Source organism: Balaenoptera musculus, chromosome 10 (assembly GCF_009873245.2).
Source record: "Balaenoptera musculus isolate JJ_BM4_2016_0621 chromosome 10, mBalMus1.pri.v3, whole genome shotgun sequence".
Taxonomy (NCBI): domain Eukaryota; kingdom Metazoa; phylum Chordata; class Mammalia; order Artiodactyla; family Balaenopteridae; genus Balaenoptera; species Balaenoptera musculus.
This window is the reverse complement of record NC_045794.1, coordinates 27,135,260-27,156,056: the sequence shown is the minus strand read 5'-3', so window position 1 is coordinate 27,156,056 and position 20,797 is coordinate 27,135,260. Positions and strand designations below refer to the sequence as shown.

Here is a 20,797-nt window from a genome sequence, read left to right as displayed (position 1 = left end):
TCCCTCACTCTCAAAATTCACTCCATTTGGGGACTTCCCTGGTGGAGCAGTGGTTAAGAATCCGCCTGCAAACGCAGGGGTCACGGGTTCGATCCCTGGTCCAGGAAGATCCCACATGCCGCGGAGCAACTAAGCCCACGCACCACAACTACTGAGCCTGCGCTCTAGAGCCTGTGAGCCACAACTACTGAAGCCCACGTGCCTAGAGCCCGTGCTCCGCAACAAGAGAAGCCACTGCAATGAGAAGCCCACGCACTGCAACGAAGCCCCTGGTAGCAGCAACTAGAGAAAGCCCATGCACAGCCAAAAATAAAATTAATTAATTAATTAATTATTTTAAAATCCTGTTTAAAAAAAAAATTCACTCCATTCATCAAAAAGGCAAGTTCAGAGCTTGGTGATATAAAGTTGAATAAGACACAAAGAGAAAACATGAAACATGAAAATCAAAAATCACTGAACAGGGAATATTAGAGTTACCTCGGGTTTTACAGGAGAGCATAGAGAGACATCAGCTAACCAGAACATGCACTTTGGGCAAGGTTATGTGCCAGGTGGTCCTGCACTTACCATCTCATTCAAAAATAAACATAGTCCTGTTTACTGTTCCTATTCAGTAGATGAAGAAATGTAGGCTTTGAGATGTAAGAGGTACACTCAGAGTAAAATTTGGGTCCTTTTAATCCAAGCCCAGGGCTCTTGGTAAGGCATGATGACCCGCCTCCAACTCCTCTGCTTTCTCATTCTTTTTTTTTTTTTTAAAGTTTTTAATTATGTATTTATTTAATTAATTTTTTGGCTGTGTTGGGTCTTCGTTTCTGTGCGAGGGCCACTCTTCATTGTGGTGCACGGGCCTCTCACTATCGCGGCCTCTCTTGTTGCGGAGCACAGGCTCCAGACGCACAGGCTCAGTAGTTGTGGCTCACGGGCCTAGTTGCTCCGCGGCATGTGGGATCTTCCCAGACCAGGGCTCGAACCCGTGTCCCCTGCATTGGCAGGCAGATTCTCAACCACTGCGCCACCAGGGAAGCCCCTTCTTTCTCATTCTTGACTTTGCTTTCTTTATTTTTTTTCCATAGAAGGGCAAGAGTGTCAGTGTCTAGATCAGAAGTCAAAACTCAAATGTCAGGGAAATCCCTGGCGGCCCAGTGGTTAGGACTCCACACTTCCACCGCAGGGGGCACAGTTTCGATCCCCACTTGGGGAACTAAGATCCCACAAGCCGCACAGCCAAAACAAAAAACAAACAAACAAAACCTCAAATGTCAACAAGGAAGCGACAGATGATACAGTAAGGTGTTATGGATGAGATGGAATGGTGGGGACTGTGGTGAACTGGAGATTCATGCCCTTTCTGAAGAAGAGGGACTCAGCTCCAGCCCACTGATGTGGGCCCAGGGCTTTGTGAAATCTTCCAATTTTTTGAGAGAGCTCTGAAATCCAGAATTTTTTTACATGACTCTCCTTATTGTAAAAAAAGAAGCTCCCTACACCAAATGTTTCTAAATCACTGGGCTGGCTTTTGCCTACGGGGTACCGGTTTGTGATCTCTACTCTGGATGAGAGGCGGCCAATTTCACTGGCACTGCTCTCCGTCACTCTGGTATTTCACCTGCAGAGTTTACCAACCAAGCAGCCATTGCAAAACAAACAGCAGGGCTGGCGCAGCTGTTGTCAGCAGGACTTTATTCTAATTCTGCAGTATTAGTGAGACAGCCATGTTTAATGATAGAGTTACAATGCTGAAAACAATTTAGACATCCTCCGTTCCAAACTCCATCAATGCCTGACTCACTTCCTTAACATCCCTACCAAACAGCTTTTTGGCTTCTGCTTAAACATCTCCTTTAGCCAACAAGGAAGTCTCTCTCCTCAGAAAACCTGCTACTTTTCCCTCTGCTCTTAGTCTTCCATCAAGGAAGGTCCTTCTTCATATTAAGTTGAGCTCTGTATCCTCGTATCTGCCACCCATTAGTGCCTGGATCATTATACCTAGAACACAATATTCCAGGAGCAGATGGACAGACATTTACCATCACATTCTGGACAGTGTTTCTGTTAATGCAGACTAAGGTCGCATGAGCTTCTTCATAGTCTGGTACACTTGCCTCCCTGGCCCTCAGGGACTACAATGTTATCTAGCACTGCAAGCGAGTCAAGAAAGATCCACAGCAGAGGGGAAAGAAAGCTGTTATTTGTACCAGTCACATTTTTTACTTTAATTTCAGTTTAAGGATATATGTATGCCCCAGTCTCCATGTTTCTAATCTAGAGTACACACATTGCTTCCTATAAATGATTAACACTTTTGTTTAAAAAACACTGACGTCCATTTTAGTAAATGGAGGGGGTTGCCTTCACAGAATGTCAGAAGTGTATATATATGGTTAGTTTGTTTTAGTTTTAGGAAGAAAAATGACATTTTAGCTTCGTAATAAAAGGAAGAAATATGACTACACACAATGTGTATCATGAAATGTAGCCAACTTAAGTCCAGTAAATTACATCACAGAGTATAATAACTATAGGATGATGCTTGTTTTTCTGTCAAAGTCATGAGTCCTTTCCAAATGTTAAATGCTTCGGCAGACATATTTTAAAATTCTTTTTTAAACAAAGCATCAAAATCGGGATCTGTGAGAATTTTCAAATTCAAATAAATATGGAATTATTTCATCTCCTAAATTTAATCATGAAATATTATTTACTACTTCATTTTCATACCTCATCATATGATTTCTTTATATTCTTCTTAGCTTGTTATAAAGAAACACAGGAGCCATCCTGATTTCTCCCTTTCTTTTGCTCTCCCGATCAATTAATTAGCAAGTCCTTCATCATGCATCCTGAATCATTCTTTTCTCACCCCCAAGTAGATCTCCCCCAGCCCAAGCCACCATCACCTAATACTGCAACTACTGCAACAGCCTATTCACTTGGCTCACTCCTTCGCCAGTCTGCAAGGAAGAGACAGAGTGATCTTCCTGAAATATTTATCAGATCACATCACTCCAGCGGCTGCCCGTTATGCTTAAAATAAAGTCCAGACTTCTTGCCAGGGCTCAAGGTCCTGGTCACTGTCCACTGCTCCAGCCTCCTCTCTAACATCCACACCAGCCCCTCCCTCCATATTGTAGGGGTTCTCTATCGAGGGTAGTATGGCTCCACCCTGGGGGGAGAGGAGGTGTTTGGAAGGTGTGAGGGTGGTTTTTTTGGTTTATTCTTTGTATTTATTTATTATTTTTTACTTTTTAAATTGAGATATAATTGATACATAACACTGTACCAGTTTTTAGGTGTACAACATGATTTGTTATATGTATAATTGCAAAATGATTACCACCATAAGTCAACATCCATCACCTTCACATAGTTCCAATTTTTTTCCTTGTGATGAGAACTAAGATCTACTCTCTTAGCAACTTTCAAATATATAATACACTGTTGTTAACTCTAGTCACCATGACGTACAGCAACAGCGCTTTTGTAATCACAATGACCTAAGAGTGGGGACACGCTGGCATACTGTGGCCAGGGCCAGGGATGCTCACCACCCACCAGGAGCCCCACAGCCCCACGATGCCCAGCACAGTTCTACCCTACAAAGGACTACTGCACCCAAAATGCCAGTAGCACCAAGCTCAGTCAAACCTCAAGGTCTTTACCTTTGCAGTTACTTTCAACCTCAGACACTGAAATCTTTTCCGGGCTTGCTCGTTCTCATCACTTGAGATGTCGTCTCCTTTGAAAGGCCATGTCTGGCCCTCATTTCTTTTTTTTTTAATAAATTTATTTATTTTATTTATTTATTTTTGGCTGTGTTGGGTCTTCGTTGCTGCGTGCCAGCTTTCTCTAGTTGCAGCGAGCAGGGGCTACTCTTCATTGCGGTGCGCAGGCTTCTCATTGCGGTGGCTTCTCTCGTGGCGGAGCACGGGCTCTAGGCGTGCGGGCTTCAGTAGTTGCGGCATGCAGGCTCAGTAGTTGTTGCTCGAGGGCTCTAGAGCGCAGGCTCAGTAGTTGTGGCGCACGGGCTTAGTTGCTCCACGGCATGTGGGATCTTCCCTGACCAGGGCTCGAACCCGTGTCCCCTGCATTGGCAGGCGGATTCTTAACCGCTGCACCACCAGGGAAGCCCTGGCCCTCATTTCTAAAATAGCCTACCCAGCATACCTGCCAGTCTTATTATTCCTTTACCCTGCTTTCTTCACTTTTTAGCACACATCATTATGCAAAACTATTTCTTTATTTCCTTACTCTTCTATGCTTTTCTCCCCCACTGGTATGTCAAGTCCCTGAGGGCAGGAACTTTGTACCCCCAGCACCTAACTACAATGCCTGGGACATGGCAGGTGTTCAATAATCATCTGTGAAATAAATAAATGTCCATAGTAATTTTTCTTATTTAGGATTAGGAATTTTAAAAAAAGCTTCTTTTTGACATACAGTGTCATCTAACCTTCATTTCTAGTTATTTTTTTCTATGTCGTTTTCCTTTTTTGCAATAGACTGTCACTCAAAGAGTTGTTTTTACATGCCACAACTTTTATTTTTACTAAATACATAAATACAGAGAGGTAACAGTTTAAAATTCCCAAGTCATCACTTAACTCATTCACAGAATGTGAAAGAGGGTTTTCTTAAGAGTATTTTTGTAAACCTCGGAGTAAATGTGTTACTTCTTCTGCCAATAGGGTCAGGAGTCCAATGGCATGACTGCTTCTGAGGACAACAATAAGCATAGATGGTGGTGGTCCCTTCTCTTTGAGAGGAGCAACTCCTGAATCCACCCGAATAGAGAATAAGCATCACTTTTTGTCAAAAATGCTCACAAACATATTTTCAAGACCAAGAAGAGTTGAAAAATAATGCAACATAAATTTTTTAAAAATCATACTTCGAAAATAGATAGCTAGTGGGAAGCAGCTGCATAGCACAGGGAGATCAGCTCGGTGCTTTGTGTCCCCCTAGAGGGCTGGGAAAGGGAGGGTGGGAGGGAGATGCAAGAGGGAGGGGATATGGGGATATATGTATACATATAGCTGACTCACTTTGTTATACAGCAGAAACTAACACACCATTGTAAAGCAATTATACTCCAATAAAGATGTTAAAAAAAAAATCATACTTCGAGAGCACTAAATCAAAAGTTCAAACCAGGTCTATGAAATGGGCTAAGGGAGAATTGCTAAGAGGGGATGTGTGGAATTACATCTAGATTTTAAGATATGATTTTATTTAAACATATAGAAATCTGTTAGGATATGCAAGAAGAATGAGTATAATTTGATTCCTTTTATGTTCCACACATTTAGATACTAAATGCTAACCAGTGCTTCTCTTTGATGCGTGGTATTTGAGGACTGGTATACAATTACCTATGGTTTGTGAGAGACTGTTGGGCCCAAGTATTGTGTGCATCTTATACCTTAACACAAACTGCCAAATCACATTCTCAAAGCTCATAGCAATTCATACTCACACAATGTATAAGAATGTTCACATTTCCACACACTTGGCAACACTGTATATTATCAATATTTAAAATTTTTCTAAGTTGATTGGTAAAAAAGTGAAAACTCACTATTATTTAATTTGCATTCACTGACTACCGATATCGAGCATCTTTTTACACATTTATTGATTATTTGCAAACCCACTTCTGTTTGTCTACTTATAGTCTTTGCCCTTTTTCTATGGTATTATTGTTGTTTTCAATCAACTCAGGGTAGCTGTATACTAGGGATAATAATCCTTTGTAAATCAATCATGTTGCTTTTTTTTTTTTCCAATCTGTTGTCTGTATTCCACTCTTGTTTGTGGTGCCTACCTCAGTTTTCAAAAAAATTTCTGTGTAACCAAATGTGTCAGTCTTGCCTTTTGATTCTAAGTTTTATATCTTGCTTAGGAAGATTTCCTCCACACTGACATTTAATAAATGTTCCCAGGAATTTTCTCCTAATTAGAGTTCATTCTTTCATGATCCATTAAATCCTTGATATTCTGGTGTAAAGTTAATGGGAAGCGAAGGGATAAAAGAAGATGAGAAAGAAAAGTATACAAGGAGAAAAAGAGACTGGAGAAGTCTTACTTTTTAATGTTAAACAGGGAGTTTTAAATGTGATGCTGGATTGCTGAATTTTTGCTCTCCATATTGTTAATATTAGATTATAAAGGGGAAAAACCTCAAATAGTTTTGACTTGAAAATATAATTAAGCTATAAACATAAGGAGAAAATTATTGATTTAAAACTATCTGAACACAGGGGCTTCCCTGGTGGCGCAGTGGTTGGGGGTCTGCCTGCCAGTGCAGGGGACATGGGTTTGAGCCCTGTTCTGGGAGGATCCCACATGCCGCGGAGCGACTGGGCCCGTGAGCCACAATTGCTGAGCCTGCGCGTCTAGAGCCTGTGCTCTGCAACAAGAGAGGCCGCGATAGTGAGAGGCCCGCGCACCGCGATGAAGAGTGGCCCCCGCTTGCCGCAACTGGAGAAAGCCCTCGCGCAGAAACGAAGACCCAATACAGTCATAAATAAATAAATTAAAAAAAAAAAAAACTATCCGAACACAAATAACACTATAAAGGGTTTTTTTTTAAGTAAGAAGAGGAAGAATTACATTTTTCATAATATGAAAAATGAAAAAATGTAAGATGATAAAAAGAAATGAATTCCAGCTTAGGTTATAGTTCATCTGAGCCTTTTCCATAAAAGTTTTAAATTTTACAGGAGTATGATATTATTTATTATTAAATAGACCAGTTAATTGGGAATTACTGCAGAAATTTATTTTTCCAATGACTGTGATAAGAACAAAATAACCAAGGGCAGAATTTTTATAGAGCTACAGGTAATAAATGCACTCAAGGCAAAAGCGTTGATGTACTGCTTACATCTAAAGGTTTTTGCTTTTATTCAGTTGTAGCCTCTGAGCATTCCTACTAAGAAGTCAATTCATTCATGCATTTTAAAGGCTAGTTTTATATTTTTTCTAGCATTTTTAATTGTTCCCAGTAGAAGGGTTAATCAGAGGTCCTAGACCACTGTACTGTCAGAATCAAAAGCCAAAAGTCACTGTTTTCAAACATAAAGTTAATGATATTACTCTCCTGCTTTGACACTGTCGATACTTTTCCCATGGTATACAGATCAAGCTCCTTAGCACTCCCACAAGTGGCCTGACCCCATTCCAGAGGCGTAAGGGAGATACTCGTAGAAAAGCAGCAAAATGGAGGTGAATCAATGGCAACTGAGAGAAAAGACAAGAGAGGAGGAAAACAGCCATGAGTCCTAACCAGCAAAGGCAATGAGCAAGGAAATATTAAGTCTAGTATGGACGGAGCTCAACATTCGGGGTCTGATCGACAGGTTAGAATCGAAGTCAAGACCTCAGGGCATGTGGCTCTCAGAGCCGAGAGGGTTGTCAGGAGCAGGACCAGCCCAGCCACACGGAAGGACAGTGGCACTGAGGACCCACACTGAAGGGGCAATCAGGCAACCTGGTCACAATGGGGTAAGACTGGGAAGCTGCCACTCTCCAATTCACAAGAGGCCAGGAGGCTAAAACAAACCCTAAAACACACCAAACGGGGCACAGGAGCAGCAGAGACTTCCAGACCCCTTGTTAGTTGGAGGTACTTCTCATCTTGTCATTGGGGCCTGGCGCTCAGGGGCAAAGCCTTCCCAGGCAGATGTCGCCATGGTCAGCCACGCCGGAGCCGAGGTGGGGGAACTGACAAGCCTCCTTACAAGGCCCTTCATCGTCTCCCCCCAGACCACCTCCCACCCCTCATCCCATTTCAAATACTGCCTGCAACAACACAGATGCTGACGAGCAACAATCTCTCCAATCCCCCCTCCTCTGCAGGCTGTTTCTTCTTCCTGAAGCACTCTGCCCCTCATCTGCCTGGAAAATCCCTCCTTGTTCTTCATGCCCCTTCACACGTCGCCCTGATCAGAAACTTTTCTCTGATTCCTTTGAGTTTGCTGCCCTCCACTTTGGTGTCCTATCAAGCACAGCCAACACATTATTATTTTTACTATTTTGTTATTATTATGAATTATTATCACCATCACATCCATCAGTTATCAGGTGCTTACTAGGTGTCAGGGACTGTAGTAAATGCTTTAGATGGATTTTTCTTTAATATCTATAGTTACTATCTTCCTCCATTTTACAGAGGAGGAAAGTGAGAGATTCGTAGAGTTTTAAGTATTAGCCTAAGATCACAGTTACTAACCAAATTCAAATACAGTTTGTTCTGACTCAAAAACCCATGATCTTTCCAGTAAAATACCTTAATCACATTTGTTCATGTCTTTTGCCTCTAACAGCAAATAAGTAACTTAAAAATAAAGACCACGTCTTCCTCATTTTTGTACACCCAGCATAAACTTGGCATATAACTGATGCTCTCTAAATATTTAATACATGAATGAATGAATGCATGAATGACCAGCATCCATTCCAGTCCCTCAGTAACTAGAATATCAACTGCGGCACAGAACCAGTAATACAATGTCTAACTGTCCTTATGTCACGTTAGACTAAGGTCCACTAAATGGCTCATATCGTCCAGAATAAGGGACAGAGTAGAAGAAAGTTAGGTAAAGATTCTGGTTCAAGGACCCAGGCAAGTCAACACAGTATCTTTTTTAGTAAACTGATTTAATTGGTCAAACAAATGGTTATTTTTAAAACAGGTAGTCTAGTTCAACCTCTTTTCAAAATAACTGTCTTAATTACTTCACCTTTTTCTTCCAGCCTAAATGAATGCAATACCACAGACATCTCTTACACACTCGCTGTGGGGGAGGCAGGGAGAAGCATGCGACAAATCTCATGAGCTACCAGGTTAATTTGAACTCCTTTTCCCTGACGGAGGTTACAGTCTCCTTGAATGTACACACAGGGGGGGAAAAAAGGCGTAGGACACGGACTCCTGTTCTCAAATCCTCCAAAAGTTTCCCCTATCACTCAAGAGTAAAAGCCACAGTCCTGGTAACAATTTAAAAGCTGCTGCATCACTGACACTCATTCCCTCTCTGACCTCATCTACTATTCACATCCCACCCCAACCCCTCGAGCCACGCAGCCTCTTTGCCCGTCCCTCTCAAGGAGGCTTTCTCTGATCCTTCCCCACTTCACAGGCCATCTCCCCCCTTTCATGCTCTATTTTTCTCTATAGCATTTAGGACCATCTAACATTCTATTTCACATATTCATTTTGTTTATTGTCTCCCCTTCCATTCTCCCACAGAATGTAAGCTTCATGAGCATGGATATTCCTGTTGGGTTTTCTGCTGTATTCTCAGCACCTAGATCTGTGCCTAACACATAGGAGGTATTGAATATATTGTTTTTGTAGGAAAGAATGAGTGAACCTTAGTTAGCTTTATGCAATGACCTACATGTTCATGGTATTTACTTTGGTGTCCATATTTCTAAATCACATTAGCATCACAAATTAAAATGCAACTTAAAAATTTTTCACTTGGAATTGATCAATGATGACAGTTCTTTTCATTGTCATTTCCTGAAATGCCTTACTATAACCATTGTCTAAAAATGTAATTGTGGGGCTTCCTTGGTGGCGCAATGGTTAAGAATCCACCTGACAATACAGGGGACACCGGTTCGAGCCCTGGTCTGGGAAGATCCCACATGCCACGGAGCAACTAAGCCCATGCGCCACAACTACTGAGCCTGCGCTCTAGAGCCTGTGTTCTGCAACAAGAGAAGCCACTGCAATGAGAAGCTGGCACACCACAACGAAGAGTAGCCCCTGCTCACCGCAACTAGAGAAAACCTGCATGCAGCAACGAAGACCCCATGCAGCCAAAAATAAAAATAAATAAAATAAATAAATTTATAAAAATATATATGGTTTAAAAATAAATAAATACAAATAAAAAATTAAAAAAAATTTTTTAATGTAATTGTGGTTTTTTGAGATCCTGGTCTCAACTTTAGCAAATAATAGCTCATATTACCCCGAACACTTCAATGTGACTTGCAAAGATATAATATTTATTTGGCTAAAATGAAAAAAGCACATAAAACTTGATTGGAAATAACTGCAGTGATTAAGAAGACCTGAGAACTCTCTTAAAAAAGGATAAGAATGCACAGTGATTAAGAATCCGCCTTCCAATGCAGGGCACGCAGGTTCGATTCCTGGTCAGGGAACTAGATCTCACACACATGCCACAACTAAGGAGCACATGTGTCACAACTAAAGGAGCCGGCAAGCCACACTAAGGAGCCCTCGAGCCTCAACTAAGGAGCCCGCCTTCCGCAACTAAGGCCCAGCGCAACCAAAATAAATAAATAAATTTCTTTTAAAAAGGGTCCTAGTTCTAAATTATTTTAAAATATTAATAAAAGGGGTTATTGTTGTTCAGATAATTAGAATGAGATCATTAAACCATAATTAATTGTGAATCACCAACACTAAGAACATTTATCAACTTAAAAATATAATCCAAAGGGCCAACAATTTAAAAGCATTTATAATTAGTTTTCAAGTGTGTTATATCCCTTTTTCTCTCCCTCTAGTGGTTGCTTTTTCTTCCTAATTATATTTCCTTGAGGTTTTGAGCTTAAAGGCTCTGCACACATACCAGCATTAGCAGAAAGAATGTCAGATTATGATTTAAAGGAGGGAAAATGGCCATGTATGCCAAAAAGATAATCTGTAAGATGGTAGTACCTTCAGCTCATCAAAAGAAGCCATGTACAAGATTAAACTTACCCTGTCTCCATCTAATTACCTCACATGGAGGTCAACTTCAAAAAATCTCCTAAAACTATCTAGAGAATGGCAATCAGTGAGGCTTATCAACAAAGCACATTCATGTTATAATATAAACCTCTTTCAATTTCAAAAGTTGATGGCTAAGAGCTCTTCAGCAGTGGCATTTGATTCCACATTAGTCTGCAGTATGCCGGAGACAAACAAAGACCCATCATTCTGAACCTTCTATTTACAGACCCACACCAAACTGTGCAACAAAACATTCTTAAGGAAATTGCTACTGTTACTGTGTACTTCCCATAAATGTAAACAGGTTTCTTTTTTTCATTTCTAAATATAAAGATAGAAACACAGCAGATAAATACTACATTTTAGTGTAGTGCTTTTTCTCCATAAAATAATATTTGAAAACAGTAAGCATGTATAACCAAAAGAACAAGTGAAAATAACCCCAGAAGTTAAAGATCAATCCATCAAAGCAATTCTTTTCTAATAGTCTACTTATGAATTTGTAAAGCTGGCATAAACAACTGCAAACAGAATAGAGCAACAAAACAGACACAACAAAGGAGACAAATAACTTTTAAAGGAAACTTCAAACAACCCTGAAGGATCAAAACTTATAAACTTTTAGCATGCATCTTAATTGTCTAACATAGTTAAGTTTTTTTGTTTGTTTGTTTTAACATCTTTATTGGAGTATAATTGCTTTACAATGGTGTGTTAGTTTCTGCTTTATAACAAAGTGAATCAGTTATACATATACATATATCCCCATACCTCTTCCCTCTTGCGTCTCCCTCCCTCCCACCCTCCCTATCCCACCCCTCTAGGTGGTCACAAAGCACCGAGCAGATCTCCCTGTGCTATGTGGCTGCTTCCCACTAGCTATCTATTTTATGTTTTAACATAGTTAAGTTTTTGATGACATTTGTTGATTTTCTGAAAGGCTTTCCCAGTGTCTTCATTTATAGAAAACAGAGAAGTACAAAGACTGTGCCATTGAGGTTTACATACCTCATGGCTCATGACTTCCCAGCTTTTCTTACCAAACACTTCTATTCCTACAGAGTCATTTACTCCTAGAGTTGGAAGTTTCTAGGAGAGAGGCTCTCAGCCCTGGTTGCACCTATGAGGGGAGTGGGGTTAATATACTGAAGCCCCTCTCCACCTCCAAAGACTGATTGAACTGTCTCAGGGTGGGGTCCAGGCAGCAGTATTTTTATAAATCACCCAGCTGATCCTAATGAGTAATCTGTATTGAAAGTCACCTCTTCAAAAAGAAGACCTCAGGGGGATCTAGGCTCTGCACAAATACTTCTGATGTCGAGTTCCAAAATCTCATTTGAAGAATCTAAAGGCAATACACTACTTTATGGATGGTCATTTCTCAAACGAATGGTGATTTTTTTTAAATTTTCCTTTTTTTTATTAAGGTATAATTGATTTACAATATTATATTAGTTCTCAGGTGTATAACATAGTGATTCAAAACTTTTATAGATTATACTCCATTTAAAGTTATTATAAAATATTGGCTATATTCCCTGTGCTGTACAATATATTCTTGTAGCTTATTTTTTTTATACATAGTAGTTTGTACTTCTTAATCCCTATCCCTGTCTGGCCCCTCCCCACTTCCTTCTCTCCACTAGTAACCACTAGTTTGTACTCTATACCTGTGAGTCTGTTTCTGTTTTGATACATTCATTTATTTTATTTTTTAGATTCCACATATAAATGATAACATTCAGTATCTGTCTTTCTCTGTCTGACTTATTTCACTAAGCATAATACCCTTCAGGTCCATCCATGTTGTTGCAAACAGCAAAATTTCATTCTTTTTTATGGCTGAGTAGTACTCCATTGTACCACATCTTCTTTATATGAATGGCTATTTTTACAGGGCATGGTCACCCACCATTTCCCCTAACAACTACCAACAGAGTTCCACAATCTTTGTACTTGTCCCTCTTCCTAAAAAATCACTTCCCTCAATCTCCACATGACTGGCTCGTTCTCATCATTCAGGTCTGGAATCAAACGTCACCTCCTGGGAGAGGCTTTTCCTGATCATGCTTTCCCCAGCCAGCCCCCATCTCTTCACTCACGGCATTTCTCACATCTGACGTGCGTGTGTGCTTGCTGACTATCTCCCCATAAGCTCCATTCAGGCAGCTCCATTTTGTCTGTCTTCAGCAAGCAGCACAGTGTCAACATAGTAGCCACTCAGAAAAACTTTTGAATGAATAAATGAAACAGAACAAGAAGTCATAGACATGCCTCTGATGAAGGCTGTGTTTAAAAAAAAAATAAGTAATAGACAATCTAAAGCAAAAAAAAAAAAAAAAAAGAAAAAAAAATTCTGATTGGTATATAATGTAAAATAGTTGACAATGCAGATTAAAAATATTGGACTAATAAAAATTATGGGTGGTTTTAATTTTCTTCATACCTTTGTGTACTTCATTGTCTTCAGTAAAAGTAAATTATCTTTACAATTACAACCAAAATAGTATAATAATAAAAATAATTTTTTATGAAAAGTTAAAAACAAAAAAACTCCACTGTCACAGGGCAAAGATGGGCTAACGTAATGAGGCCCAACTGCCTGCATCATCCTGGCTTCTCCCCAAGACCCAGCATGGACAGGATGTGGCCACACTGCAGGACCAGCTCTTGCCGGCCCTGGAAACCAGCCACCTATTATGGTGTCCACATAGGTCCGACACCAGCCAAGTAGACAAAGGAATCAAAATCGCTGCTCGTTCACCCATAAAACTTCCCATCTTTTCCCTTGGTATATCACAGGCCTGCCATGGGGCAACCAAACAAATCCCATCAGTTTCCTTCACACACACCTACACTAGTTTTCTCTCTCACAGGGCCACCCAAGCTATCCTGAGGGCAGACCCTGGGCCACCTCCCAACCCCTCGAAGTCTCCAGTGCCGACCACACTCCCTGAGGCTCTCTGGTTTTCTTCCCTAATCAGTCCCATTTGCTTCACACTTGAAATGCCAGTGCCTTAAAAATACAGCCCTGTCCTAGAAATATCTGCATTTTGAAAGGATATACTATTAAATAAAAAATGTCACGTTACAGAGTAATACGTACGGCATGAGTCCATTTTTATAAAAACTAAAGAATAAGAACAACAAAGAAGCCTGCATATGGATTCATATGTTTAAAGTTATTTAAAGAAAGTATAAGAGAATACTCACCAAAGTATTAGCAATAGAGACAGAACTGGGAGGAGAGGAAGGGGAAACTATTTATTTGTCTATGCTTTTACCCAACTGGGATTGTTGCCACAAATTGTCATAATTACACAACGGTAATTTTTAAAGAGCAATCAAACTCTTGTGGCCAAAAAAAGAAAGGTAAAAGTGCTAATGTACTCTCAAGTATCAGTCAGTGGGGGGTAAGTGCTGTTGCTCCCAGCACCCCTAACCCTAGAGGTCTGCAAGGGCTGGTTTTCCTCACTGTGCCAGGCCAGCTTCTTGCCCATTGTTTATGAGTTTATACATCTCTTAATTCAGAATGCAAATGGGCTTCCCTGGTGGCGCAGTGGTTAAGAATCCGCCTGCCAATGCAGGGGACATGGGTTCAAGCCCCGGTCCGGGAAGATCCCACATGCCACGGAGCAACTAAGCCCATGCGTCACAACTACTGAGCCTGCACTCTAGAGCCCTCAAGCCACAACTACTGAGCCTGCGTGCCACAACTACTGAAGCCCGCACGCCTAGAGCCCATGCTCCACAACAAGAGAAGCCACCGCAATGAGAAGCCTGCGCACCACAAGGAAGAGTAGCCCCCGCTCACCGCAACTAGAGAAAGCCCGCGCACAGCAACGAAAACCCAACAGAGCCAAAAATAAATAAATAAATAAATAAAAATTTAAAAAAAAAAGAAAAAAAGAATGCAATCAAACTAACTGTGAAAACATCATTAAACTGTTCATATATTCCATATTCTGGAAATTAGGTTTGAATAAAATGACAACCAATTGCACAATTTATTCACTTGTTTTATTAAACTTAGAGTTGAGTATTTTAATTTATCATGCAACTTATGCCTCCCCTAAAAAGAAAACATGAACTTAAAAAACATATAACTCAGGCATCAACTTTACCCTCTGAAACTGCTCTTTCCCCCTAGAACCTTCCTTTGTGAATGGAACCACCTTCTAATCCATCCTGATATTCTCAAATCTACTCTCTTCCTCACATTCCATACCCAGTCACATCCAATACCGCGTTCCACCCTACACCTCCTAAACAGCCCTCAGGTTTGTCCTCCCCTCACTACCCCTACTGCCCCTGCACAGCTCCAATCCACCCTCTACGACCAATACCATGACCTTCTAAACTGCATGTTGACTGAGGTGTTTGAGCATCTCGGGGTAGTAAGGTGCAAAGAAAGTGGGCTTCTTCCTGAACCAGGTTTCACCACTTAGCTTTGTGGCCTTGAGAAGGACCCATAGCCTCTCTAAGACCAAGTTTTCTCTTCTGTATGATGCAAGCCATATCTACCTTGTAAAAGGATTGCTATAAGAATTACAGATAAGGCATGCAAAGTGCCTAGTCCTAAATGGGGCTGTATACATAGTTCAATGCTTTATTACTTTAACTATCTTCTTATCTGTAAAAAAAGGCAATAAGCCTCTGAGTTACTCTGAAGATTAAATGAGATAAAATGTAAGGCACCAAACACAGTTATTGTTTCCTTTCATTTCCTTTTAATGGTTCCCCATCCCCAAGACAAAATACGGCCACTGCCACTTTCCCAATTTCATCTCCTGCTACTTCTCCTTTAGCATAATGAATTTTTTTTTGTATTTTTTTTTTTTGGCCATGCCATGCAGCATGCGGGATCTTCCCCGACCAGGGATCAAACCTGTGTCCCCTGCATTTGGGAGCACAGAGTCTTAATCACTGGAGAGCCAGGGAAGTCTAGCATAATGAATTAGGTACACAGTCAGACTATGCACCCCTTCATGCCTTTCTCTCCTTCAAAGCCATGTTTACAGGTAAAATCTTAGGTGTAAGAAAGTCTTTTCTATATATTTCAACATGCAAGTTAAATATCATATTTTCAAATTTGGAATGCAATATCCATAAAGTATAAGTGTATTTATGGGGAAGATAGGGAAGAATATTTGTAAGCATGAAATTCTGAAAAAAATCTTCAAACCATGGCTGCTGTACATGTTCATGCAAATATGATGAATGTGATGAGAGATTATAAAATCTTGCTAAATGATATCTGAGAAATAACTTTGTCAGGGATGAAATCTTGAGTTGAAATAAAAAGGAAAAATGGTACAAGTTAGAGAAACTGGGTCCAAAAAAAATATGATTAAAGTGATTATGTTTGTTTGTTGAGTTGCTTATAAACACTTTCCAAAAGTAAATGTCCATATACTTTAGATGTTTAAATTAATTTGATAATAAATGTGATAAGTATAACATGTCACATGTCTTCTTTAAAAACAACAAGAGATAAAAATACTAGCTTAGATAAATAAATTCAATATTAACTTTCTCTATGTTTATTCATAGACTGGAAAAGAAATATGGGGTTTTTTTTCCCCATATGATTTTATGATTTAGAATTTACAAAGAGAAGAGAAACTAACAAGCTTTCTAAGCATAAGAGGAAAAAAATTAGTTCTGTTTAAAGATGAATTCAGGTAGTTAAATGGCTTTTGTCAGGTCCCTAATGTGACAATCTCTAAAAGTATGTAAGTTCAGTACTTATTTCTTGAATGATTTAACTATAGTCCTGAAAAAGCATCAAGTTGGCTCTAAGAGGAAAAGCTGCTCTGTGTCCACAAAGTGCTTCCTCAGCAGCTGGTGTCTATCCTCAGCGTCAGGTTGAGAAAATGAGCAAGAAAATGAGTTGAAGATTCTTAGTAGACAGTCCACTGTAACCCAGCTGCAAAACTTTTCTAAAGTTGTCACATGGACATGTTTTCTAAAATGTTACCAGGAATGCTGAATCATTTCTTTCTAAGGGGATCTTTTAAAACTTTCCTACATTTTAAATTTAAAACATTTTTAAAGCAAAAAAACAAAAAACAAACCAAAACAAAAACCTTAAATTCTAGGTTTTGTTTTTTTTTTAATGAATGTTTATTTTTAAGTTTCAGATTATTGTAGAGCCATAACTCTTCTTCAAACACTATTTTGGCCTGGGTGACAGGCACAGTGCTGATTTACACACATCCCAAACATACAATCAGCCAGGCCCTGAACATAACTGGGCATGGGTGTCCCCCAGGCCACTAAAAAGCAAGCATTATTCATGAAATCATAAAGCCGTGATTAAGTATTCTAGTGGACATGTGCTTTGTCCAGCTCCCCAAAGATAATGAAAAGGAGAACATTATGATGATGTCAGAAGTCATTCTTTTCACATCATTAGTACTTTCCTTCCAAGTGTGTTCTTTCAGAATTACAGTAGTCATGCAGGCACAGGGCAGAGCCCTAATGATACGAGGCCAAGCCAAAGAGCAATCCAGACTTAGGGAAGAAAATAACTAGAAAAAAATTAATGAATTCATCATCTTGATTCTACACATCTTCAGCAATACTGCTCACCTGCATTATTGTCAGAGCTGTATACAGCCTGGGAAGGGGGGCAGCAGCATTGCTGGGGGCTGCCTCTTGAAAACAACATGACCTTAAAGACTGAGCCGTGTCGCGCGACACTGCAAATTACTAACGTCCAGCTTGGACTTAGCACAGTATTTTTCTGTTGACATTCCCATAAACTGGTCCAATTACTTTTAAATGAATCATATCTGTTGAAACAGCCTGGAAATAAACCAAAGATTTTATACTTGGTTTTACATTATAGAGCAAGAACATCATTTCCTATATATACCTGCAAATGAACAAAACTTCCTTTTGAAAAATCAGAGCACTAACAAAACGCATTTTCCAAAAATGGCTTCTATATGATATCATCACTGCAATATCTTAGTTTGCACAATTATTTTGGATTTACTTTTCAAACAGGAAACATTACTGAGACTGATTTAGCTCATTTAAATAATACTCCCAACTAAAGTATACATCATGTTTAAAGGATCAAAATCATAGGTCTCACTATCAAATAATCAATATAATGATTTTTTATTACCTTAAAATACATTTTTATATAATTGTATAAGCCAGTTCATTGGGAACATAAAATTAAATTATACTTATGCTAAATGCAACTCAAAATACATATGTAAACAAGTATCATTTGGTGAAAATAATCCTGATAAACTTTTACTAACCTCCTGCTGTACAGAACAAAATATACCTCACTGTTTTATAGAAAAAAATTATAATTGGTATTTGCATTATTCTCTATTAAGAAAACACTGTTACACTATTCTTATGAAATACTTTTTGTCATTTTTCCTATTACTGCTGATGAAAGTAGTACAGGTAGTGTTTCATACTAAGCACTTCCTATACTTCTCAATTTTCTTAGTCTTTCTCCGACACTAACTAATATGGACTAGTGAATGCTTAATAAAGTATATCTTCTTCCAGTATAAATTTATTCTTTCATAAAATACTTATTGTATGCTCACTATGTGCTGGGCTTTGTGTTAAAGACTTTGGATGCAATATAAATTAAGACAGATTCCTTGCCTTAAGAGCTCATGGTCTAGTAAAGGCAAAAGACAATTGCATTAAGGTTTACTATGCACGATGAATACAATGACACAGAAAAACCCTTGTAGGGTTATTTGAATCAAGCAGGAAGGCAGGTTAACAGTTATAGTTATAGTTAATTTCATTAAATTAAGTCTACCACCTTTATCAAGGAGGTGGTAGCTAACACTGCCGGGTTTGTACTTCCTTGTCTTGGTAAAGCAGTGTTGATAAGTGTAGACAACATCAAAACATCTCTGAAAATTACCATCACCTTCCTGACTTCACAAGGTTTAGCATCACTGAATTTAAACATATCAGCTTAAGACCTAATCTAAGTTGGAAAATACCATTAAGTCCAGCTGTAGTTAATAGACGTGTACATGGTAAAACAAAACAAAACAACAACAACAACAACAACAAAATGAACTAGAAATGTACAGCCTAACGCACAAAAAATCAGATTTCTAGTTGGGGTTTTTACCATATGTTTATTTTTTGGCATCTAGGCATCAGAATAAAAATAAGACATACCTGAAACTATAAATGCTTACCATATTATGTACTAAATTAGAAGGCAAATTGATTAGATCTGTCATAAATCATGTTTTTTAAATATAATAACACAAAACAAGACACCCCTTGAAAAACTGTTTGAGTACATTATAAGAATGTACGTGTTTGATTAACATTATATAGCAAATTAGAAATAACATTTTTAAATGCCAATACGCACCTAAAAATAAAGACATGCCACATAGAAAAGCGGTGTGTACATTTACATTTATGCTACCCATAGTACCCCAGGAACTGGGTAAAAGAGACTGAGTTCCTTCAACAATATGTATATTCTTCTAAATTTTTGATATTCACTACTTATTTTCTTCTAATACATTAGCCAGTCTTTAAAAGAAGCCAAATACCAAAAGATTAAAGAGGACAAGTGTTATATATACATGGCCCATTTGTGACATTCTGGTTTTATACATAGTCATTTCAAACAGAAGAGCCTTATGTGAAATGCACGGCTACCCACGCATCTGATATATACCATTCTTTCACACCATTTGTAGGGGAATTAAATTTTCCCTGTTCAGGGTGATCTTATAAGACTTTGGGCATGGTCCACCCTCACTCAGAGGTGAAATCAAGGCAGCAGCAACACCCAGCAGTAGAGTTGTTTTTCTCCTGCTGCCCGATGACAAGAATGACTAAAGACAAGGAGAATGAAGATTGCTCAAGTCTTTGTCAAACGGGATTGGCAAGGAGTTCTCCTAATAACAGTTCCCAATCTCATCAAGGAGTGGTTATGTTCAGCAGAAGGCTGAGGTACCATAGGTTCTACAACCTGAAACCGTGGGTCCTCAACACAAACCCACTCATCGACTTTGTGGATTATGGGATTGTTACTGAAACCTGGACGTGATATAACAGCTGTTTTGAGAAGTTTGATTTATGCATTCCAACCCAGCTGAATGTCGCCTTAGAGTGCTGAGGCTTGAGGACTCTTAGGAATCTCCCTCCCGCACAGCCTGAACAGCCATCGCCTCCCAAATTCCAGCTTATACATTCATTTCCTGGGCAATTCCTCTCTTGGGGGTAAAACAATGGACTCTTTCAATCTTCTCTTATCTACAAAGAGCTCTAAGACGAAGAAACAGTCCTTTCAATAGCATCCTTTCCGACTTCTTTATAAATGATGAGTGGGAGTTGAGGGAGGGGGACCGGGCCGAGCAGGGAAGAGGTGACAGGCAACTCACCTCTTTCAGCTGCTCCAGCTCCTGTCTGAGGCTGTCATACTCAGCCTCCAGCTCGTCATACTGCTGTTTGAGGGTCAGCTTCTCTTCCAGTACCACCAGCCCGTACTCGGCCGCCTGGATCTTCTCGTGGGTCGTCTCCGTGAGCTCCTTGGTCAGCCTCTCTATCTCGGTCTTATAATGGTCCACAGTCTGCAATACCTCTTCCGCGGCCATAGCCCCGGCGGATAGAGGCAGGAGGGGGTAACGGGGTGGGGGAGATGGATGCAAAGCAGGCGGGGGAAGGGAAAAGGAACTAAGGAGGGAAGGATGAAAATGGAAAAGAAACGTGTGGCTGGATGTACGAGCAGAGCAATGCCCTGGTTGCCCCTCCGGCAGCCGCGGCTACAGCGCCCGAGAAACCGGCGAGAAACGCAACATGGAGAATGCAGGGGAGAGGATCAGGGGCGAGGCGGCAGCTGCTGCGGCATGTGTCCTCCGGGCCGGCCCCTGCGTGCGGTCAACAGCCGTGCGGCATGGCCAGGCTGCGGCGGCCGGAGGCGGCGAGGGGCTCCGATTCTGCTTATTCAGAGACGCACGGCCGCCATGTCTCCGGGCAGCGTCACTGCAGTCTCCTCGGGCCCCGCGCTCC

At 40.1% G+C, this 20,797-nt stretch overlaps 1 protein-coding gene across 5 annotated transcripts in view; it reads right to left on the bottom strand.

Moving 5' to 3' along the window:
* BICD1 (BICD cargo adaptor 1) overlaps nucleotides 1-20,398 on the bottom strand; it is a 207,936-nt gene extending 187,538 nt beyond the window's left edge. For all 5 annotated transcript variants that reach the window (XM_036866753.1, XM_036866754.1, XM_036866752.1 and 2 more), the window contains exon 1: nucleotides 20,170-20,398. In XM_036866753.1, the coding sequence (XP_036722648.1) occupies nucleotides 20,170-20,382 (213 nt within the window). In that variant the 5' untranslated portion in view covers nucleotides 20,383-20,398. The remainder of the gene's footprint in view (nucleotides 1-20,169) is intronic.
* Nucleotides 20,399-20,797: the final 399 nt, after the last annotated feature.